Source organism: Mastomys coucha, unplaced genomic scaffold (assembly GCF_008632895.1).
Source record: "Mastomys coucha isolate ucsf_1 unplaced genomic scaffold, UCSF_Mcou_1 pScaffold14, whole genome shotgun sequence".
Lineage (NCBI taxonomy): Eukaryota > Metazoa > Chordata > Mammalia > Rodentia > Muridae > Mastomys > Mastomys coucha.
Genome location: NW_022196896.1, coordinates 84,791,755 through 84,816,670, shown reverse-complemented (window position 1 = coordinate 84,816,670; position 24,916 = coordinate 84,791,755). Strand labels below are relative to the sequence as shown.

The window sequence follows — 24,916 nt, the reverse complement described above, 5'->3', positions numbered from 1 at the left end:
GCCTGGTCTACAGAGTGAGTTCCAGGACAGCCAAGGCTACACAGAGAAACCCTGTCTCGAAAAAAACCTTAAATAAATAAATGAATAAAGTAAAATCATACCGAGTATATTATTTTCATATTACAATGTTTGGCTACCAGTTCTTGTATATGGATGCATGACGGTGCAGCTTTTAATACCTCATTGTTTTAAATCCTATCTTTTATAAGTCTGGTTTCTAGGACAAGAATTACATAAAATATTATCCCAATTTAGAGATATCTTTAGAGACCTGTTTCACTGCATTGGCTCATGCCATATGTTGTTGCCCAGAATGACTCCAACCCTGACTTACCAGTTTTAAGCCAACTTTCTGTTACCAATGTTTCAAATTTTTAGCTATATCTAATAATTTATAAGGCAATAATCTATAGCCAAGACATGCAGAGCATATTTATACATTTAGGACCAGTGAGAAACAAAGATGAAGTGGCTACACACTTACATATTTAGACTAGACAGACAAAATTCTCTTAGTGTTTCTAGCTGTAATTTCAAGGGAGGAGCACCTTGCCAATCTGCTGAACCCAAATGTTCCAGCAGATAAAGTTTTAACCAGGTGTTTGTTTGTTTGTTTCAAAAGAGAGGGTTTTGTAGCCCTGGCTGTCCTAGAACTCACTCTGTAGACCAGGCTGGCCTTGAACTCAGAAATCCGCCTGCCTCTGCCTCCTAAGTGCTGGGACTAAAGGTGTGCACCACCACCACCCGGCTCAGTTTTTCTTTAGAATATGAAACACAGAGCAACAATCAAGCAGCAGAACAAAACCACAAACATAAACTAACAGACATTGACAGACTAGTACACCAAAGACACACATTAGACATTGAGGGGAGAAAACCAGATGTCCTACCAAAGGGACCCAGAACGACTCTAAGTATTCTCCCGGTGGGAACCAGAGAGGAAGCAGGATGTCTCCTGACCTCCTCTTGACTTTAGCATATCTCTAAACATATGTACAAAAAAACCTACCATTACCCTGCCCCATTTTTATAGTGCTTACTCACCGCTAGCCCAAATTTTTTTTATATATATATTTTTAAAATATTTATTTATTATTATATCTAAATACTGTAGCTGTCTTCAGACACACCAGAGGAGGGCGTCAGATCTCATTATGGATGGTTGTGAGCCAGCCACCATATGGTTGCCACGATTTGAACTCAGGACCATTGGAAGAACAGTTAGTGCTCTTAACTGCTGAGCCATCTCTCCAGCCCCCCCAAAAGTTCTTTATTTTCCTTTGCTCACTTCTTTTTCCCAAGGTGTCCTTTACTGAACCCTTTGTACTCAAGCCACAACATTGGGGTGCTACCTGACCAAGCCAGTGCAGTCAGTCAACAGGGTCTTGAGTGAGGGAGTGAGGATTAAAGTAAACAAAAAGATAATTAGACAACATTATAACATGACTCAAGCAAATGCTGAAGCAGGTTTAATTTCTCCCAGTCTGTATCTTTCTAAGTACATGCAAAGAATAGGGTCGGTTCTAAAGCATGAACAAAGTAGTCAAGGAACAAACAAGGCATAAACAAAATTCTCATGGTCATTGTTTCTAGGGACCTATCAAGATGATCAGGATACAAGGAACACATTCCTCAGCTGTATTTTTCTTGAGCTTACTTCCTTGTCCTAGCCAATGGGACAATATTCTTGCCAATTTGTTAGAAGCAACACCAAAGGCTCTCCATACATTACAATAGAAAGTAAAAGACAAAAACCTCAAGAAAATGGCTCAGTGGGTAAAGGCACCTTATGTCAAACTTGATTGGTGACTTGAGTTCTGTGGTGGGGGAGCATGGAAAAGGAATGTTAGAGGAACTTTTCAGGGCAGGTGAAATGTGTTGGAAGAGCGGGCTATGGTGGAAGAGGTTACGGAGGTCCATGTAGAGGAGAAGGTGGTGGTTGGTATCAAAGATTGCAAACTGCAGACATTAGAGAGCACTGCTTCTTACTGAGTACAATAGATAGTGTTCTGAGGAGTGTACTTGAACATCACCCTGAGGTAGATCGTGTGAGTGTCTCTGGGATGGCTGTTTTATACTGCCAAGTGACCTTGCAACATAAGTCTTTCCATATTCAATGTACTCCAGCATGCTTTGTCTTCTTAAGAAGAAAGCTACAAAAGTGTAAATGTTTATTACCAGCAAACTTGGAAATAAAAATGCACTTTATTGTCATGATTGAATTTAAACTATTAGCTGGTATTTTGTTCAGGACTGAAATACATAGATAACCCTCACCTGTAACAGAAAGGAATATAGACTCTTGTCTCATATGTATTCCTGTGGCTATGTCCTATATTTGTGCTTAGTAAGCAATTCACAAGCACATGCGTGCGTGCTCTCTATCTCTCTCTCTCTCTTTTTCTCTTTTTCTCTCTCTCTCTCTTTGTAGAGTATATACTTGCTCTGGTCACATTTTCATTATATTTCTCTTAAGTGGGTGGAGGGCAGGGGTTAACAAGCTGTTTGCCTTATGGGAATCTTTTGTCTTCATGAAAGAATGGTTTGTTTATCTCAGTAAACTAGAAAAGTTGATTTACAGATATGTTCTGGAACTCACTCTGTAGACCAAAATCTCACCTGGTCTTGAACTCAGAGATTTACCTGCCTCTGCCTCCTGAGTGCTGGAATTAAAGGTGTGCACCATCATACCTGACTCTCAGTTCTCAGTCTTAAAATAACTTTATTAGCATGTACCTGCACTTAAAAAAAATGAAACGGGGCTGGAGAGATGGCTTAGTGATTAAGAGCACTGATTGCTCTTCCAGAAGTCCTAAGTTCAATTCCCAGCAACCACATGGTGGCTTACAACCATCTGTAATGGAATCTGATGTCCTTTTCTGGTGTGTCTGAAGACAGCGACAGTGTACTCACATACATAAAATAAATAAATAATTCTTTAAAAAAAAAAAGAAACATTAAAATCACTTAACTGCTCTTACTGAAGATGCAAATTTTATTCCCTGCATCCATGAGGTGGATCAAAATTACTTTATAATTCCAGTTCCAGAGTATCTGTTGGATGCCTTCTGAAAGTATTTATGAGTGTATTCAGAGGGAAGCTCAAGGGCAGTTTTATTAGTTTATAAGAAAAACAAGAGCACTGGATATGATCAGTATTCAAGAACCCTGGGTGCTCTTCCAGAGGATCTGGGTTCAATTCCCAGCACCCACACAGCAGCTCAACCATCTGTACCTTCATTTACAGACCAGCATGCATATATATCATGCACAGACATTCACCCAAACATGGTACAAGAGAATTGATCTTGCGAAGTACTCTCTGATCCCAATATGTACGAGTGTGTTTACACCCACATAAATAAATAAAATGTGATAAGTTTTTTAAGGAAAGGAAAAGACAGGCAACTTGAAAATCTTGGCAGCCTTTGGCAAAGACAAGTCAGGCAAAGAGGAAAAGAACCTTGCTCTTTGAGTTAGATAAGGAGGTTAGGTCACTTATCTTCTAGTTTAAACTTAGGCCAGGCTCAGTCTAGAAAAGCATCAGACTATTCTTTGTAAGGTCTGTGGGTCAAACATGATGGACAGTTACCCATCCATTTGTAGGACCAAAAGATGATGGTCAAAAATCTATAAGACAAAACATGATTGTTCGAAGTCTTTGTGTTTCCCCTTATTTGATTTTTTGAGACAGGGTTTCTCTGTGTAGCCCTGACTGTCCTGGAACTCTCTCTGTAGACCAGGCTGGCCTCAAACTCAGAGATCTGTGTGCCACCACTGCCCAGCACTTGATTTTTTTTTATGTTATTTGTCGGGGGTGGTTTTGTTTGGTTTGGTTTTGTTTGGTTTGGTTTAGTTTAGATAGTCTCACTATGTAGCCTTGGTTGTTCTGGAGCTCCTTTTGTAGACATAACTGGCCTTGAACTTACAGGCATCTGCCTACCTCAGCCTATTGAGTGCTGGATTAAAGGTATGCACCACCATAAGTCAATTTCTAATGATTATATTAGGTAGCAAGGGTTTGGCTCACTTGTGGGATGAACCTTTGTTTTTCTAAAACAGTTCCTTTGACCCTCTCTTCAACTCTGTAATCTGCCCCTGTATTCTTTCCTTTCCTGTTGCTGGGACAAAACGGCATGACCAAGGCAATTACAGAAGAGTTTGTTTGGGTTTGCAGTTCCTGAGGGTTTGATGCGGAAGCAGAGGCAGCAGGTGGCAGGCATGGCTGCTGGAGCAGAAGCAGAGGGCTTGAACCACAAGCCCAAAGCAGAGAACTTGAGTCTTTAAACTCTCAGGCCTTACCAGAGTGGCATTCACCCTCCTGCAGGGTCATGCATCCTAAATCCCCTAAACAGTGCCACCCGCTGGGATCAAGTATTCAAATGCACAAGATTGTAGGGAACGTCTCATTCAAACCACCATAGTCGGTCCATATTACATTTCTCAAACTCTGTAATAGGCAAGCAATCATAGCACTCGCGAATTCCTATTTAAGCAGGCTTATCTGTTGGGCTGTTTGTATCAGGAGGGCTTTGTAATTTACCACATGTAACTTGGATTTAGGTCCCTATAATCTAGAGAATACAGAACACAGAGAAGAAAATATAAAGACCTTGAAAAGTATCTTGGTCATTGTTGTATTATTGTGAATAGACACTGTTACTAAGACACAGCTCTTAGAAAAGAAAGCACTTAACTAGGGACTTCCTTACATGCACTTACAGTCTCAGAGGCTTAGTCCATTGTCATGGCAGGGGAGCACAGCAACAGGCAGGAGTGAGACTAGAGAAGTAGTTGAGAGCTACATCCTAATCTGCAAGTGGAGAGGAGGGGGCTGGGCTTGGCATGAGCTTTTGACACCACGTTCTCCAATATGGCCACACTTCCTAATCTTGTCAGAGACTTCCACTCACTAGTGATGTAAGCATTCAAATATATGAATCTATGGGGCCATTCAGACCACCATAAAGAGAGACCATATGAGAATTTATTCATTTATTTGTCTGTTTATGTCTCAGCAACTGGAAAGTGAATGCAAAAGCAAGGATCCCCATGACATGATGGCAGAAACAAAAGCAGATAGAAAGGATGGAGCAAAGGTATCTGAAGGTGCTGGGGAGCTTTTTAAGCAGAGAAGGCAGGCCTCCTGCCTCCGGGAGAGAGAGGAGGACGAGGACGGCTGTCTCCAGTCCCCTATGGCTTCCTGCCAGTGGTAGTTTGTCCAGCCTGACAACATGTTTGTTTTGTTCTGTTTACTTCTGGGATTGATTACTTGTTATTATATTATTGGTTATTCATATTACTTACTATGCTTTTAAATTTTTTAAACAGAACAATAACAAAAATGAACTTCTATCAACACAACCTCATAGTCTAAGAAAAAGATTAATAGGTATGTATTTTTATGTGGTTTTGTTGTTTGTTTACTTTGCTTTTTTTGAGACAAGAGCTCTTGTAACCCAGGCTAATTTAAATTCACTGTGTAGACTTGGCTGACTTTAAGCTCATCATCCTACCTCTACTTTCCAAATGTTGAGGTTACAGGTATGCCTAATAACAACTAGATCAGAGTTGATGGTGGTAAGTCACAGATTCTGTATATCCACTGTTTGACTATGTGATGGCCACTTACTGGCTCTTCTGTCTTCAAAGTCATTTGTGTACTAGTGTAATGTTGGTACCACCATAGAACTGCTTTGAGGACTAACTGAGGTAAGGGAAATCAACCATGCTCAGGGTAGTATCACTTGTGCTTAAGCTTAGTCAGTGTTAGTGTGGCCATTGATTATAGTAGTTCCCACTGTCCTTCCTGCCGCTTTTCGTGAGAGAAAGGATGCTCGTGTTCCTAGACTGTAGGGCTGCATCTGTACCTACAAAGCGACATCTTGTCATTTTTCCCTCTTAATATGCGTATGTTTTACCATACCAACTCTGCACAACGAGGAATCCTCCTGTCACTCAAAGTAAAGACATACTGACTTGGTTAAAGTTATTTTACCAACATGTTGGGAGTTAAATATAACACTGTATATTTATTTTGTTGAAAATAAAGCCAGAGCTATATTTATTTGGAAAGTATAAAATGGGCTCCTCTTCCTGGGAGAGCGGTGGGAGTGATGGTGGCTTGTAGAGGGCATACTTTGTGAATCAGCTGTGGGATGCAGCCTCGTGTGCTACAGGCCTTTCTGCATTGATGCAGACAGGTGGCTCACAGCACACAGTATCTGCAGCCACGGGTGTCATGATTGACACAGCAGCTCAGCAGTATCACTCGGGGCCTTGATTCTTTCAAGCTTTACATTGCCACTAGCATTTTTCATCTTTAAGATTGATGCTTCATAATCAGAATAGTCTCTGTTGCATAAGCAGGTGATTTCCTTTCCCACGGGAAGAAAATCCAGAAGCTTTCAGTAATTCACAAGTCTTGGTGGCCAAAGTAGTTTCAAGGGTGTGAATGAAAGCAAGAATTTGGCAGAAGGAAAAGGTGATTATCACATTTTTTTTTTTTTTATTAAATAGTGGGACACATTACCACACTGTCCTAAAAAGAGAGTTCTATTAGCAAAGAACGGAGCAGAGAATATTAAGTATAACTGATATTATTCATTTTCTTATCAGTTGTTTTGATACATTTTAGGGGACAGAGGGATTGCTCACCAGATAAAGCACTTACTTTACATGCATTCAAATAAGAATTTTAATCCCCAGGCCCCATAAAAAAATGGATGGGTGTGTAATCTATCTGTTATACCAGTTTGCATGTGGCTAAGTCAGGGTCCCCTAAGCAAGCTGGGCAAGTTCCAGGCTCAGCAGGAAACCCTGCCTCAATATATAGTGTGGGAAGTTGTCAAGATGCCTAAGTCAACCTAGAACCTGCATCTGCACATGCATGAAGGGCACCTACATAAATGTATGTCAACCCTGTGCATACACAGGAACATTCATATACACAAACAATTTATTTCAATATAGTTTTCCAGTAGGTTAGTCAGGTATGCTAATGCTTAGAGGATATATACAATTAGCTGTGAAATTATAAGGAAGTAATGACAAAATTGTAAATTAAATCTCTTACTTCATAGCCCACATTCATGATTTCCTCCAGATAGGTTTTCTTTCAGCCTGTCAAACTTTCCAACTGCTTTTATCCTGCTACAGCATCAAGGTCTCATTGTGACAGTGAAAGTGAATATTCTGCTTCCAGCTCAGAGGATGAGATTGCAAAAGACGATGAAGACGACACTAATGCGGTCAGGTTCTCTCAAAAGAGTCAAGGTCAAAATAGACTCCTTCCAGCTCCTGTTTCCAAAGAGACACTGCCTAAGAAGAGGAAAAGAGACAAAGCAGTGAGTGCAGCCGGAGCCTTGGGCCCTCCAGGAGGGTCGTGTGCATTCCCTCATGTAGGCTGCCTGACACGGGCAACTCTGCTGTGGGGACAGCAGTCGTTTTCTTTACTTGTCTATACTTCTTAGCTTTACACATGAATTTCCACACATGCTTGTTTCTGTTCTTGAACTTTCTTTTTACGTCTGGGTGCACATTCACAGTCAATGCTGTAATATACATAGGGTCTCTATATTGTATAGCCCTGGCTGGTCTGGCACTCACTCTGTAGACCAGACTGGCCTTAAACTCACAGAGATCCTCCTGCCTCTGCCTCCCAAGTCCTGGGATTAAAGCTATGCACCACCATACCCTGATTAGTCTGTTTTTAAAGTTGTGTTTTATGAGAGTTATTAACATTTGTTGATAGAATTAAATTATCTTTGACCCTTGACCAGGATACTGTTTCTTTAAAAATCCTGTCAGTAAGATATTTTGGTTAGGCATGTAGACACACACATGTATTTTCCAGCTGACTGGGAAGCTGAGGCAGGAGAATTTCTGGAGTCCAATGTTAACTAATATTAATATATAGATTTTATGTTGCACAAACATCTGAAATTACTTAGACCTAACTTTCCTTTGTTCATTTCAGAGTGACTTGGTAGAAGAGTATTTTGAAGCCCATAGTAGTTCAAAAGTCTTAACATCTGATAGAACGCTGCAGAAGCTGAAGAGAGCTAGAGTGGACCAGGTATGCTGTGAGGGTGTTACCAGCATTGTTTCTTGTGACCTGCAAACACATCAGCAGCGCATTTGGCGAGAAGTGAGCAGGAGCGGACGTGTCTCCCTGATACAGTACAACACAGCTAATATGCTGTGGTTGTTAAATGCTTGTTGATGAATTAGATGATTAGAATTCCATTTGACTTAATTAATTTTACCTTTTTTCTCTTGTATCTTTTTAGATTTAGAAAGAGGATTTAGATTAACTATGGAGGTCATAGCTTCCTGATAGCCATGTACTACTGATCTGTTCCTCGCTGTAATCATATAGTCATTGACCTTTACATAACAAAACTGGGAGCCTGACTGCTTGCTCACTGTTGCCAGCTTTGCAGAAGTTGTGAAAGACATCTTCCTTGGTTTTTTGGAAAAGTTGTATAGTGAAGTAAGGTAGCAAGGGTGACCTTGCTGAGCTCATTTTACAAAATGTCCAATGTATGTGCCTTTGTTGGAATTTTGACTGACAGCCTCCTCCAACATAGGACACAACCACTGAGTGATGATGTCTTTCAGTAGAACTTAAGGGCTAGAAAGATGGCTCAGGAGTTCAGGGTGTGTGCCATACTTATAGAGGACCAAAGTTCAAGACCCAGAACCCTCTCCTAGCCTCCATGGGCAGCTTACTTGCATACAACTCCCTCTATAATTAAAGAAAAAAAAACGCAAATCTAAAAGGACAGTGGGGTTTATAATTTTAAGGAAGAAGAGAGTGCTATTGGCTGACCTCCACAGGTGCAATGGCTCAACAGTGAGAGCATGTACAGGGGCCTGCTTCAGTTTCCAGCACCTATATCAGCTGCTTCACAACCACCCATATCAGCTACCCCACAACCACCTGGGTTTCTAGTTCAAGCGATCTGATGTCCTGTTCTGGCCTCTTTGGGCACCATGAGCACATTTGGTGCATAAACATACATGTACTTATACATACACATAAAAAAATCCATTAAAATTAAAAAGGTTGAGAGTGATTGAGGAAGACTTCTGGATTCCACATCCTTGGGAAATGTGTCCCACTGCTCACACAATGAACACACACCTGCAGTAAATACATACATACATAAATTGCAATAAATAAATAAGAAGGAAAGAAAGAAAGAAAAGGTTTTCCAAGAAAGCAGTGGCACTAATGTATCTATCTTTTATGAGCAACATGAGAGAAACCTAAGTGTCTCCACGGTTAAAATGAGCCTTCTCGTGGATAGTCTCCAGGAGCGTGAGAGTCTGGAGATGACAGGGAAGGAAAGGTCGCAAACATAGCATGAGCATTTACTGCTGCCTGTGGGTTAGTGGGAGGCTAGCAGATCAAGGCTATGCCCCATGTCTGTCTGACTTGTTGGACCAGTCAGGTGGCTGAGGCGTACTCTTATGATGGTAGACTTAAGGGAGAAAGCAGATGCCCGCTACAGCCTTGGGTAAACGCTGGCAATCTTACTCATGCCTTGTTCTAGTGACGAGCCAGCTGGCGTGGCTGAAAGCGAACCAGGAGTCAAAAAGCTATACTCTGCTAAGTTAGAAGGAGCAGGCAGCAGATCAAGACAGGGTGTGGACAGGAGTGCATAAGTGTGTGGATGAAAGTCACGCTGCCAAGTTCATACTCAGTAAATATCCTCATGGCCTCATACAAAGTAACTGGGAATGATAGTGGTGCTTTCTGCGCCCTATCTGCTCTAAACACCAGAAGACATGAGCGCTTCAGATGAAGCTCATTGCTCTTTAAATGTGTAAATAAAACTATAGGATCTGACATTTGGGATTTTGATTATAACCTTCAGTATAGAAAGTGTGTTAGAGTCAGCAAGGTGGCTCAGCGGTTAAAGACACTTAACACAGAGCCCGGTTCTGACTTCAGTTCTCAGAACCCACATGGTGGAAGGCCAGACCTGACTTCTCAACTGCTCTGTGGTCTTCACATGTGTGGTGTACTGCAGCACATGTGCACTGGAGCATACAAGTGGAACGGCGTGTTGTCTGTTCAGCCATGCCAGCACAGCACTAAAATAAAGATGCCGACGCCCTTCCGTAGGATTCCCAGTTATATTTGATTTACCAGCTTGAAATCTCAAAGCTTTAGGCTCACCACCATCAGTACTTTATATTACTATCATCTTTACAGATTTTACCATGTTGTGCAGTTCGCATTACTGTGACTAATACCCAGGACGGCAACCTAAGAGGGGGAGGACTTAATTAGCTCCCGGTGTAGTTGTAGAATTCTCATTCGGTCCCAGGGACCAAGCCTTCACACAGGAGCCTGGTGTATCCATATCACAGCACCACAACACAATGCCAAAGACACTGCATTTGTTAAAAATGGCTTTTGAAAAGGAGCAAATACAAGTTTATTATTGATGGTAAATTATAAGGAAACTTGAATGTTTTCTGAGAATTAATATTAAGTCGTTACCTTACTTTTTACAGGTTTGGTTTTCTTTGGTAGTTGTTGATGTTGTTACTATTACGCAGAGTCCAGCTCAGGGCACATACTTGCTAGAAAGCACTCAGGCAGGGAGAACTTTAGGAGGAGCTGTAGACACGGCAGCTTACAACCTTCTATAACTGCAGGTCCAGGGGATCTGATGTGCTCTTCTGACCTCCACAGGCACCGTTATGCACAGAGCACTCATATACATAAAAAAACTAAATCCTTAAAAGTAGCTTTTAATTAAACAAGGATTTAAGCTATGTGTGATGTATTTTTTTTACATTCAATTGTTATACTTACATTTGTACTTGATTTAAGTCATTATTTCCACTAAGAACTTTGTCTCTCTTTTTTTCAAAGAAAACTCTGCATAACTTACTGAGCAAATTCGTGCCTTCCTTTTCTGCTGAAATTGAACAATTGAATCAACAGCATGAGAAACTGTTTCATAAATGGATGCTTCAGTTACAGTAGGTTATCATTGTAACCCTATGCAAATGAGGGATAAGTATATGTCTGTGTTAAAACAGGGTTTGCCAGGTGTGATGGCACAGGCCTTTAATCCCAGCTCTTGGGAAGCAGAAGCAGGTGATCTCTTAAATTGGAGGCCAGCCTGGTCTACAGAGTGAGTTCCAGGACAGCCAGGGCTACACAGAGAAACCCTGTCTCAAAACCCATAACATTGCCAAGATTGTGGTGGCACACTCCTTTAATCCCAGCACTCAGGAGGCAGAGGCAGGTGAGTCTCTGGGAGTTGGAGGCCAGCCTGGTCTACATGGAAAAACCCTGTCTCAAAAAAACTTAACCAAACAAAAACCATAGTCTGCTGTATTTGATTTCAGGTTGGGGATATAGCTCCGTGGTAGAGAGAGCATATGTGAGGCCTTAGGTTTCCTTTCCTTTTTTGTCATTGTTTATTTTTTTCATTTTTATTGTATGTGTGAGTGTGACCTTGTGTGTGCTGAAGTGCATGTGGGAGGTCAGAGGACAACTTGTAGGTTCGAAAGGGTAACAATGTTAGGCGTGTGTACCAAGTGCCCCCCCACACACACACACTCTGTTGTGGTTTGCTGTTCTATTGCTGTGTTCAAACACTATGACCAAAAGCAACCTGGGGAGCAAAGAGTCTGTTTCATCATAGTATGGCTAGAGTTAGAAAATAAGGATTTGGTATGTGATTGAGCAAAGGCAGGAACTCGGGCAGGTTTTCCTTTCCCTGCTTAACTCCAGATACTGTAGTCTTTCTAGAGGATATGCTGCTTCCCCGGGGTAAAAACCTTCCCGCTAACACTGTCACTTTCAGGTGTACATTATTGTGATAAAGTACAATTAACATCGTAGTGTGATTCACCGTTGCACATTCATTTCAGCTCTCCTTTAGCCCGTTTTTAACGTTGCAGGATCAGCCGGGGTTCCTCTTCAGGCTGCAGAGAAAGCTGACAGTTGGGGACTGTGAGCTCTCAGATGTGAAGGGTGAACACAGCACCTTAGCTGTCTAGCTGCCCCAGCCCGGCCTGTACTTTCATTTTAATCATTTACTTTTACATTCGTGAGGCACAGTCTAGCCTGGAGCTTGCGTTGTAAACCATGCTGGCTCCAAGATTACAGCAGCCCTGCGTCTATGGGCCAAGGGCTGGGATTAGAGGTGTGTGCCATGTAGCTGGCCTTTGTTTTTTCCCCTTTGTTCTTTTATGTTTTCTGCAGTCCTTACGAGCTTGAAAGAAACTGGTGGGTGATAAAGCTGGGAGTCAGGAGTCTTAAGCTTTAATTTTACAGATGCTGCCTTTCCTTACAGCCTTGGGTTCAACATTGTGCTTTATGGTCTGGGGTCCAAGAGAGATCTACTAGAAAAGTTTCGAACCACCATGCTTCAAGATTCCATTCATGTTGTCATCAATGGCTTCTTTCCTGGCATCAATGTGAAATCAGTAAGTTTACTAACTACTAAAAGGAATAATACATGTCCTCTGCTATGCATGAACTCCTAGTAGTTAGGGTGCAATTTCTGCGATTTCTGAACACTGTATATAAAGGATTTTGCTTTAGGCTTCAGACCCGGAAGATCACACTTGTATTCAGAGCAATCAATCTTTACGTTTTCATCTTTGAATTTCTTACTAAGAAGCTGACATGGAGCAGGGGAAATGGCTTGTTCTGTAAAGGTCTCAGTTTAGTCTCCCAAACTCTTTCCTTTTTTTAAAGAACTAGATGTGGTGGTCTGTGCTTGCAGTCCCAGTGCTGGTGAGATGGGGGGAGGGGCTGATCTCAGGGCTCACTGGCCAACCAGCCTAGCCTACTTGATAAGTTCCATGCCAGTGAGAGACCCTGTCTCAAAATAAATAAGGGTAGGAGAGTGGCTTAGCCATTAAGAGGGCTTGCTGCTCTTGCACAGGATCCAGGTTCTATTTCTAGAACCCACATGGCAGCTCACAACTATCTGTGACTCCAGTCTGGTCCCAAAGGATCTGCCACTCCCTCTGGCCTCCTAGAGCACTGCATGCACACGCTGCACACACACACATGCAAGCACATACATGCACATGCTTCACACACATACCTGCACGCAAAACACTCATATTAAAATGACAGAAACAAACTTTTTTAGGAATAAATGATAAATAAAAATAAGCGCACACAGCACCCAAGTTTGTCCTGTGGCCTCCACATTTAGCCACACACAAGCATGCACTGAAACAAGCACATGCACACATAATCACTGTCGTAGTTAGGGTTGCTATTGCCGTGATGAAACACTGAGACCAAAAACACAAGTTGGAAGCAAATGGGGAGGAAACACTTCCCTTTCATGTCCATCATTAAAGGAAGTCAGGCTCAGGAGCTGGTGCAGCAGCCAAGGTGCTTACAGGCTTGCTCCTTCTGACTTACTCGGTCTGCTTTCTTACAGAACCTTGGACCACCAGCCCAAAGACGGCACCACCCACAATCGCCTGGGCCCTCCCCATCAATCAGTAATTCAGAAAATGCCTTACAGGCTTGCCCACAACTGGGTCTTACAGAGGCATTTTCTTAGTTGAGGTTTCCTTCTCTTAGATGACTTTCGCTATGTCAGATTGGCATAAAACTAGCCAACACACTCACAAAGAACCTGACTTTCTGAAACCGTCGTTTACTACCCCAGTTACTAGTGGGACAGCTAAGAGCATGCTTGTGGAGTCTGTGATTTTATTATACCTGTGTATCATTTTGGTACATAAATAATAAAAGTATAATAATAATATATAGTTTAATGGTATGCATAGACCATTTTTACTTCAAATGATTACCATATGGAAATTATATCAAGGTATTGGATATTGAATATTATCCAATGTAATATCCCCTTTTTAGTATTCCTAGTATTGTGTTGTTTCTTTTGATACATTCATAGTTGGCCCTCCATAGACACACGCACACGCACACGCACACCTTTTTTCCTTTGGTTATTGAGACAGGTTCTCTCTGTGTAGACCAGGCTATTCTGGAACTCTCTATGTAGACCAAGCTAGCTGTCAGTTTACAGAGATCTGCTTGCCTTTGCCTCCAGTATGCTGGTGTACACCACCACACCTGGCTCACATTTATGGCTTGATAATGGGGTTTTTTTGTTTTGTTTTTCAAGACACAGTTTCTCTGTGTAGCCCTGTCTGTCCTCAAAGTCACCTTGTAGAACAGGCTGGCCTCGAACTCAGAGATCTGCCTCCGGGTACTGGGATTAAAAGCACGTACTACTACCACCCTGCTCTGATCCTGGGATTTTCCTGCCCTCTCACATTGTTTGTTACACATTTTTATGTGATATTGGATATTATCCAGTGTAATATCCTTTTAGTATCCCTACTGTTGTTGTTTCTTTTTACACATTCATAGTTGGTCCCCCAACCACCACTACCACCCCCTACACACATACCATATTTCTTTGGTTATTTTGAGTAATTTTCCTTTTAGCCTTAAGTATTAAAAAAAACTCCTACCAAAAATGAATTAGATATACTTAAATACCCAGTGGAAATGTAATTGTTGTCTTTTTTTTTTTAAAGATTTATTTATTTTATGTATGTAAGTGTTCAATCTGCACGTATACGATCTGATGCCTGCCAGAAGAGGGCATCAGATCCCTTTACAGATGGCTGTGAGCCATCATGTAGTTGCTGCAAATTGAACTCTGGAAGAGCAACCAGTGCTCTTAACAGTTGAGCCATCTCTCCAGCCCATCTAGTAGAGTTTAAGTGCTTTTTAAACTTTGTGAGAACCTCAAAGTCATTTTTAATTTATGAGAAAAGATTAATTTGCTAGTTGTATTATCCTGTGTGACAGAGTAAGCTGCAAATGACATGGTACTTTTGCATTTCTGTGATGTAGATCCTGAACTCTATAACTGAAGATGTCCTCAGTTATATGGGTACTTTCCAAAGTGTCCTGGATCAGCGGGACTGGATAATGAACAGATTTAAAGAAGGTAACACAGAGTAGTTCATCTGCAGCGTTTAGTGTGAACTTACGTACTGCATCTCTATACCTAAGTATTTTAATATGGTCAGTGCCAATTTACACTTCTTTAAAATAATTTGTCTTCCCTATTACACTAGTTTGTTCTGTGAATTTCACCTAGCTGAAAGGAGTTACACCTAATTGTCTTAACTCTGTATGGTCTTTTTACTTCAGAATAATTTTACTTTTTGTTTTCTCAGTGGTGTGAATTGGCTGTAACCGATTTGCACATCTTTGATGTTTTTATGATGTTTGGTATTGTGTGTATGTGTATGTGCTTGTTTATCAGTGTGTGCGTGGGGGCAACAATGATCACACTTGGCTGTACTTGTGTGCACGGAGGCCAGAGGCTGACACAGAGGGCCATCCTTAATCTACCTCCCTCCCCACATCCTGTGTGTGTGTGTGTGTGTGTGTGTGTGTGTGTGTGTGTGTGTGCGCGCATGCACGCATGGTCTCTCACTGTAATACTGAACTAAGAATTTGGCTAGGCTGGCTGACCAGCAAGCACCAAGGATCCTCTAATCTCATCCTCGGCCTTTCAGTCCTTGGGATGCGTTTTTCCTTTTGTCTTTTCATGGTGCTAAGAGTTGGACTCAGGTCGCCATGTTTGAATGGCAAGCAGTTTATTGCCTGAGCTCTCCCCAGCTCCAGACATTGTTCAGTTTTTTTTAAAGAGTTTGTTTATTTTATGTATGTGAGTACACTGTAGCTCTTTCCAGGCACAGCAGATGAGATCCCATTACAGATGGTTGTGAGCCACCATGTGGTTGCTGGGAATTAAACTCAGGACCTCTGGAAGAGTAGTCAATGTTCTTAACCACTGAGCCATCTTTCCAGCCCTTGTTGCTCATTTATAACATGCTTATTTCGCACCTTGCTTCGACATATCCTTCAATACCTAAACATTATATATGCTAATGATATTAAAATACTCACTGAAAATAATTGAATTCCTTTTCCTTTTAGATTCTTCTTTAGAACTCTTCCTTCTTATCCACAATTTGGATAGCCAAATGTTAAGAGGAGACAATAGCCAGCAAATTCTTGGACAGTTGTCATCGTTACATAATGTGTATCTCATAGCCTCCATTGACCACCTCAATGCTCCTCTGAGTAAGTTTCTTGTTCCTGCCACATTTCCTTGAGTCTCAGAGAACTTTCTTACTGTTTTTTGGTAAGCTTTCAACTTGTAGAAAGGTGGTCTCAATTTGATTTCAAAAGTAGTTATTGGAAATAAGAGTGCATACCATTTGCATCTGAGTCCCGGGGGGGGGGGGGGGGGGGGGGGGGGGGGGGGGGCAGTGCCAGCCTGGTGTTCGGGTTCCATCCTACCCTTCTTTTGTCCCAGTGATCATCTTATATACTTAAAGATGTTGTGATAATGATAAAACAGAAGGTTACATTATTAAATTTTAAAGAGTCATTTGTTTATTTTACTTATATGTATTTTGCTTATGTGAGTTTATGTATACCAAAGGCCCGTGGGCATCAAATCCCCTTGTACTAAAATTATAGGTAATTGTGAACTGTCACATGTGTGCTGGGACTTGAACATGGGTCCTCTGCACAAATAAGCGTTCTTAACCACTGAGCCATCTCCTTATTAAGTTTTACTTTATATATATAAAATATGTAGACCAGACCAGCCTTGAACTCACAGAGATCCACCTGCTGGGATTATAGATGTGTGCCACTATACCGACTGCCTTAATTAGGTTTTTAAAAGAGTTACTGATGGTGCTGTATTTAAGGTACAATTAAAGCTTCAGAAGTTATTCTGAACTTCTATTCAGGTAGTTACAGGTAAGGTAGCTCCTACTTGGAACCCTGGCACTTGTGAGACTGAGGCAAGAGGACTATGGATATGAAACTAACCTGGGCTACATAATGAGACCTTGTCTCAAAACCGGATAAAAAGATTAAGGTATTGAATGACAGAGGAAGCAAATTGTGAGTTACAGATTTATATAAGAAAGTGACAAAGTGAAATATTTGGTGACTTTTTTTTTTCTTTTAATGCATACAAGGTGTAAACCCAGAACCTTGTCTACTTGAAACATATGCTTCACCCCTGAGCTGCGTTCCCAGCCTTTGGGCACTGTCCCTTGATGTTTCTTCATTCTTTGCTGCAGTGAAATCTCATGTAACATGACTATATGATGATAATTTGTAATTCTTTGCTTTGATCATGTTCTGTAGTGTGGGATCATGCGAAGCAGAGTCTTTATAATTGGCTTTGGTATGAAACTACTACATATAGTCCTTATACTGAAGAAACCTCCTATGAGAATTCCCTTCTGGTTAAGCAGTCTGGATCTCTGCCACTTAGTTCTCTGATTCATGTCTTACGAAGCCTTACCCCCAATGCAAGGTAAGAATAAAAAGTATATATAAAGACATAATATATACCTACGCACACACTTAGCACTGCAGGTGTGGCTTAGTCATCAAGTGTTTGACTAGCATGCTCAATCCCCTGAATTCAACTCCCAGAACCACTAGGAAAATAAGTAATGTGTATATTTAAGGACTAGGAGTGGAGACCAGTGGCATAGCACTTGCTTCGAACGTACAGGTCCTCAAGTCAATCCTAGCTCTTCAAAAGGCAAAATAAGTTTTGTACACTTGAGGATGTAGTAGTGAATTTATCAGTGGTACTGCTTTAGTTTGATTCTGCTGTTGTGGTAAATACCACAATCAAAAGCCACTTGGGGGAGAATAGGGTTTATCTGGTTTACACTTCTGGGCCATAGTTCATCATAGGGGAAATCAGGGAAAGAACTCAAATACGAAGCCCAGGCAGAAATCATGAAGGATGCTGCTTGCTGGGTTGCTTGCCCAGGCTCATGTTTAGGTATCTTATAGCCCAGCTCCACCTGCCTAAGGTTGGTGGCATCCACAGTAGGCTTGGCCCTCCTCCATGAATTAACAGTAAAGGCAGTTTTCCAACAGACGTTCCTACACAGCAGTGTGATCTGAGAATTCCTCCAATTAGGAGTTCCTTCTCAGGTAACTCAAGGCTGTATCAGGTTGGCAATGAACAGTAACTAGGACAGAAACAAAACTACCTGCTTGCCGTAAAAGGTTAGAAGGGATAATAAAAATAGTTACCAATACCAGATTATACAGTAGGCAAAATATTCTATATTGGCATGTGAAATTGACCAGTAAACCCAGAATAGTTTTTTCTTTTTCTTTTTTTAAAGATTTATTTATTTGTTTTATTTTATTTTATTTTATTTGAGACAGGGTTTCTCTGAGTAGCCCTGGCTGTCCTGGAACTCACTCTGTAGACCAGGCTGGCCTCGAACTCAGAAATCTACCTGCCTCTGCCTCCCAAGTCCTGGGATTAAAGGCGTGCACTACCACCACCCAGCTATTTATTTATTTATTTATTTATTTATTTATTTATTTATTTATTTATTTATGTGAGTACACTGTAGTTGTACATATGGTGTGAGCCTTTATATGGTTGTTGGGAATTGAATTTTTAGGACCTCTGCTTGCTTCTGTCAGCCCTGCTCTCTCTGGGCAACTCCACTTGCTCAGTCCCTGCTTGCTCTGGCCCAAAGATTTATTTATTATACATAAGTACACTGTGGCTGACTTTAGACACACCAGAAGAGGGCAGGGCGTCAGATCTCATTACGGGTGGTTGTGAGCCACCATGTGGTGATGGGTTTTGAGTTGCGGCAGGAAGCGTCTGCAGACACCAGGCCCAGGCAGTTTCACGTGTAAGAGGTTTAATTGGAAGGGGGGTAGGGGGGTAGCAGCGCAGGAAGAGAGAGGGGAGAGAGAGAAGAAAAGAGAGAGAGAGATGGAGGAAAGTACCCATATATATATATATATATGTCGTGACGTAGCAGTCCAGGTAAAGGTGGGAGCTGAACCCAATGGATTCTGGGAATATGGTCACCGATGCCCTGGCGACAGGTCTGTGGACCCGCCCACATATCTGCCGCAGGCAGGTTCTGGATGCTAACATGTGGTTGCTGGGATTTGAACTCAGGACCTCAGGAATAGCAGTCAGTGCTCTTACCCACTGAGCCATCCCCCCAGCCCGAGTAGTTTTTCCTTATGAAATTGTTAGGGGCTGAGGAGATGACTCAGAGTTTTAAGTAAAACTGTTGTTGGTTTTCAATTCCCAGCACCCATATGGTGGCTCCCAGCCATTAGTAACCTCTGTTCCAGGGGAATCCAGCATGCATGCAGGCAACTTTCATGTTTCTGAACAAAAATGTCTTATGTTGTGAATACAGAGAACACTCAGAGCTTTTGTGAATGTGAGATGGGTACTTGTGCTACTCAGCAAGAGAGTTTTTCTGTTGGTGGTGTGGTCGGATGCTTTTGAGACAGGGTCTCTAACTGTATAGACTTCACTGCCCTGGAACCCATGGTGTTGACATGGCTTTCCATGCTTGCTTATGCTTGCTGAGTTCTGAGACCAAAGGCCTGTGCCACCACACCCAGTATAGGACAGAAGTCTGCAGCTGTGCTCAAGCAGCCTGAGACCACACAGACGACCTGCCTCAGATTTTATTATAGAAAATGTATGAGAAGTGGGGGGAGGGAGGGAGGATAGATAGAAAAGCTTTTCCAGTGAGGGTGTGGTTTCCTTAGTGAAAGAAACAAACGCCCGTGATGCTGAGCTGAATGTGTGATGTTCTCACTTAGATTTATTACCCAGAATATTTATTGAGTCTGATTTGATTTCTTTTTTCTTTTTGGTAGGGGGATTTTCAGGCTACTTATGAAGTTCCAGCTGGATAACCAGGATAGCCCTTCCTACATCGGTATCAACATGTGTGATATTTAATATGACTTTCTGTCCCCTGTGTTCCCTGTTGTAGAGTCCCTTAGGATCCTTGCATTTCTCACAGCAGAGAGGGGTGGCTGCTCTGAGGGGATGTCTGTCCAAATCTACAGCCAACATCCAGCACCTTTGTAGATTGGAACACAGACTCACTTACTTTTAGAATTCCATACACTATTGGAGCTGTGGATGTGTATCTGGCAATCTTATAGTTTCCATATATAGGGCAACCTATTTGCTACCCTCTTGGCAAAAATGTGTTAATGTATACAAAAATTTTAGTGATCACATGTTTTAAGTTACTTTCCTTAAAACTTTGTATGACCTTCATGTGGGTCCCGAACAACTGGAATGGAGGCTATCCCAAAAGCTTTTGCTGTGGATATATATGTTCTTCTAGCTGACTTGTCTGGCCTCAGTGGGAGAGGAAGCGCCTAGCTTCACAACAACTTGAAGTTCCAGAGTTGGGGGGTACAGGGAGGGAGGAGGCACCAACTCAGAGGAGAAGGGGAGAAGGAATGGTGAAAGGATTGTGGGAGGGGGTGACCGGGAAGGGGGCGGTGATGTAAAGTAAATAAGTTAAAACAAAATAAGTAAAAGTTTAAAAAAAGTCAATTTGTATTGCTTAAAACTGCCCACAAGGTTACATGCTATTTAGTTCAAGACCGGCCTAGTCTTTAGAACAAGTTACAAGACAGCCAAAGCTACACAGAGAGACCCTGTCTTGAAAACTAAAGGGGGAAAAATACTGATTATGTCATCATGATGGTTCAGCCCTTTCATCTCAGCCTCAGGATCTCAGCCCTCAGGTGGATCTCTGTGAGTTCCAGGCCAGCCTGGTCTACATGACCCTAGGCTGGCAAGAGCTACAGAGTGAGACCTTGTCTAAAAAAATAAAATAGAGAAGGGGGAAAAAAAAGATAGAAAGAAAAGAAAATTGGAAAAAAAATCAGCAAACAAAATACTGATTAACATACATCTTTTTATCTCTCCAGGACTTTCTTTTCAAGATTTTTACCAGCAGTGTCGGGAAGCATTCCTTGTTAACAGTGATCTCACACTCCGAGCCCAGTTAACTGAGTTTAGAGACCACAAACTTATAAGAACTAAGAAGGTAAGACTGCTGTTGGAGCCTTGGGTGGTCTGGGGGTTAGTGCTTCTTGTGTACTAAAGACAAAGGCAGGTGAGACAGCCAGGAAGGAAAAAAACAAGAAACGATGTCACTGAAACCAGGGAACGAAAGAATGAGGTCACTTTATTTTATAGTGAGTGTCGGATGCTTTTGAGAGGCAGGGAAGCCATAGCCGGAAAGCATCTGCTGTTTGGAATATGGGGTGAGGTGGTAGTGAGCACGTGGCCTGTTGTGCAGTCGGTGGTCTGCTTGGAGAAAAGGGAGACTCATTATGGACAGCTCTTGAAAGATGAGGTGGAAGAGGAATGATTTGAACAAATTATTCTAATTATTTTACGTGCATACATATTTTATATGTATCTGAACCATGTATGTATGTATGCCTAGTTGCCGTTGGCTGGCCAGTCTGGCCTCCCTCAACCTGTGGTAGAAACAGTGTCCTAGTCAGGTTGACAAGGCGTAGGCGAAGAAATGATGGCAGAGGCGACACATGGAAGTACAGGATCTGAATGTATTTCTTAAAAATGGCATCAGACTTTTACAGTCATTGCAAAAGAGAAAGATGAAATCTGGCAGCTCAGCAGTTGAGGTCCATCTGAGGCCACCTGACACACACGGGGTCTAAAGCAGCCACTTCTGGAAGGTGCTGCACACCCCACTCACCCCAGAGTGCTTGGGCCCAGGGGGACTGCGGAATGCATGAATCTAAGTCCTAGTCCATCTAAGTTCTACTTCTAGTCAGAGTGCCAACCTGTGCACAAAGTGAAAACCAGGCTTATATGGTATACAGAAAACAGGGCAAATGACAAAAGTCACGTAGGCAGGTGACAGTCACATCAAGGTCAGTAAGATCACATAGGCAAGGGATGACTACATCATGGTCAGTAAGATCAGGTATCCAGGTGTGAAAGGGAAGAGCTGTGGTGCCCTCCCTGCTGGGTCTATTTTGGTATTCCCACGCTAATTCTCTGGGTCTGCTGGAGGCAAGCACCGGGAAGTTCCAATCTAGCAGTTCCTGCTAATGCCCTTAAGTGAGGGAAGCCCTTCAATTACTCTCTAGTATGTAAAACAGTTCTGTCTTCTGTGGGACTGCCCTGAGAATTCTAACTATGTTAACAGTAAGCAGTGGTGCCTAGCCTCTGTTGCTAACTCTGAGGACATCCTATCTGATAAGGCAGATTCCTTGTGAGAAATTCCAAGCTAAGGACAGCTTGGAATTAAATTAGGATATGTTGGAACGTTGTGCTAGCCAGGAGACAATGCCTAATGTTAAGTTTAGCCATTAACGAATCATTTCTTGGGGTAACTTTTATGCCTAAATAAGAAGACATGTTGCTGATTGGAAAGACTAATCTGGAACACATCTGAGTTAGGAGATGCCAACGACTGTCTGAGTATCCAGGAGGCACAGACCCCCTTTGAAGTCATAACATCTCTTATCCTTAATCAGGCTTTTACCCCCAATATTTCGGATTTTACTGGAGTAAACCAGTGAGCGTGGCACCTAATGCCTGTAGAAACTAGAAGAGGGTGTTGGATCCCCTGTAACTGGAGTTATAGATGGTTATGAGCTGCCATGTAGGTGCTGAAAATCAAGCCCAGATCCTCGGGAAGAGCAGTTGATGCTCTTATTGCTGAGCCATCTTTCCAACTCCAACTCGATATTTGGAGGTCAAAGTACTTGAATGTTCTCTAACTGAGGGGATGGCTAGGTGTGGTGTGGCACACTTTTTAATTCCTGCAGAATGATGGAAGAAGGAGGCGGATCTCCATGTGTTCCAGGCCAGCCAAGGCTACATACTGAGACCCTGTCTCAAAACACAACAAAAGTCAGTAAGATGAAACTCATAATGTGGGAAATCAAACAGAAAAATCCCTGTCAGGTTTAGAAAGGGAAAAGGTGAAAGATCTAGCTAGTGTCCAGCTACATGTAGCCTGTGGGTAATAATGAATCTGGTCCAAGCTGGAAATTTACTGAAAACAGGAACTTTCGAGGGACTTCCCTGATTTTTGTTTGTTGCATGGTTCTCAAGTATGAACGTTATAAATGACAATGTCAGGTTAGCTATGCCTGAAAGGAAGCACAATGAAGGAAACTGTCATCTCCTGGCCTCCAGACTTTCCTGTTAGAAAGTGCTCAACAGTATCTCAGTGCTCACAGTAGGCTTGTCATGTCCCCTTTGCCTTAGTTTTCTACTTAGGTATTTAAATGTTTGTTTAGATATTAAAATATTATGTCAAAATAAAATCCAGGGCTAGTGAGATGGCTCAGTGGTTAAGAGCACTGACTGCTCTTCCAGAGGTCATGAGTTCAAGTCCCAGCAACCACGTGGTGGCTCACAACCATCCATAATAAGATCTGATGCCCTTTGGTGCATCTGAAGAAAGCAACAGTGTACTTAGATATAATAATAAAATAAATCTTAAAAAAAAAAAAAAATCAGCAGTAGTGCCACATGCCTTTCATCCCAGCACTTGGGAAGCAGGGGCAAGTGGATATATCTGAGTTGGAGGCCACAGAGAGCTGCAGGACAGCTGGGGCTCCACAGGGAAATCCTGTCTCAGAAAAAATAAATAAATAAATAAAAATCTGTGGAGCAGTGGTGGTGCACGCCTTTAATCTCAGCACTTGGGAGGCAGAGGCAAGTGGATCATTAATTTGAGGCCAGCCTTCTAGGACAACCAAAGCCACACACAGAGAAATCCCGTCTTGGAAAAACCCAAAATAAATGAATAAATACAAATTTAAAATTCAGGGGTTTTTTGTTTATTTTGTTTAACCTTCAATAGAAAGGTCCAGATAGCTCCCTTACAAGGGGTTCACAGATGGGATGTTCTTTTCTCTTGTAGGGAACTGATGGCGTGGAATATTTATTAATTCCTGTTGACAGCGGAACATTGGCCGATTTCTTGGAGAAGGAAGAGGAGGTGGCGTAGGCTGTCTCTTACCCTTGAACTATCTGTGGAAGACTCACTGTGCCCCAGCCGCTGCACCTCTCATAAGAATGCTGGTTTACATCCAACATTAGGTCATTCTCTCCAGCATACAAGATGTCCTATGGAAGAGGCATATCATCAATTTGAACTTTGATTAGCCTGGCTGCTGTACTGTCTCTAATGCTATGCAGTGGCGTTGAGTGGGGAAAAGTGCCTTTAATTTATTACCTCTCTGGAGACTTCTGCTGGTTGTACAGTGTGCTCAGGGACTATTTGGAACTGGATGTTTTTGGATTATTTTATACTGAATGCTATCCCTAATTTTTGAGGGCAATTTAACACTCCAGAGCTGAATTACTACAAGTGCACTTGCTTCAGATCGTCAAGAGTACAAAGAGTTCAGAGTTGAGTTCTCACAGAACTGATGAGGGAGAAGGTGGTCCTGCTTTTTCTGAGATGATGATAAAAGGTGTCAGTGAACTAAGATGATGCAGCTTTCTCCTTGTGGACTTAGGCTACACATACTAAATAAAAAACAGGTGACACTATTCAAATGAGATGTGGGAGAAGTATAAGGGATTTATGCATATGTGGAGCATTGACAGTCTAGAAAGCATATTTAAAATAGTTGGTATCTGTACCAGGGCCTTGATTTTTTTATGATAAAAATGAGAAGCCAGGCTAAGGAATAAAATCCTGATTTACATTTTATTGTTTTCAGGACAATAGAAAATAAAAACATTTCACCATTCTTGTACATTGACTTTTTTATTTTCTGAAATAGCTCACAGGGATAGATAGCACACACCTTCAGTCCCAGCGCTTAGGAGTCAGAGGCAGCAGATTGCTTCTCTCCTTTTAAAACACAAGACATGAGCTCACATTTGTAATCCCAACATCAAGAAGGCAGAGGCAGGAGGAAAACAGTTCAAGACCTGGTTAGTGAGTTCTAGACCAGTCTAAGCTGTGGTGATGTCCTGTTTCAAAAAAACAACAAACATTTAATAAA

The 24,916-nt window shown here is 41.9% G+C and overlaps 1 protein-coding gene across 7 annotated transcripts in view; it reads left to right on the top strand.

Annotated features, from left to right (window-relative positions):
• The window catches only part of Orc2 (origin recognition complex subunit 2), a 48,355-nt gene extending 23,691 nt beyond the window's left edge, over window positions 1-24,664 (top strand). For 6 of the 7 annotated variants that reach the window (XM_031367573.1, XM_031367574.1, XM_031367572.1 and 3 more), the window contains 12 exons: window positions 5,019-5,099; window positions 5,332-5,392; window positions 7,159-7,346; window positions 7,979-8,077; window positions 10,895-11,004; window positions 12,330-12,462; window positions 14,894-14,990; window positions 15,992-16,138; window positions 17,225-17,396; window positions 19,757-19,818; window positions 20,834-20,952; window positions 23,821-24,664. In XM_031367573.1, the coding sequence (XP_031223433.1) occupies window positions 5,019-5,099; window positions 5,332-5,392; window positions 7,159-7,346; window positions 7,979-8,077; window positions 10,895-11,004; window positions 12,330-12,462; window positions 14,894-14,990; window positions 15,992-16,138; window positions 17,225-17,396; window positions 19,757-19,818; window positions 20,834-20,952; window positions 23,821-23,907 (1,356 nt within the window). In that variant the 3' untranslated portion in view covers window positions 23,908-24,664. The remainder of the gene's footprint in view (window positions 1-5,018; window positions 5,100-5,331; window positions 5,393-7,158; window positions 7,347-7,978; window positions 8,078-10,894; window positions 11,005-12,329; window positions 12,463-14,893; window positions 14,991-15,991; window positions 16,139-17,224; window positions 17,397-19,756; window positions 19,819-20,833; window positions 20,953-23,820) is intronic. The other variant, XM_031367575.1, reaches the window with a different exon arrangement.
• The last annotated feature ends 252 nt before the right edge of the window (window positions 24,665-24,916 follow it).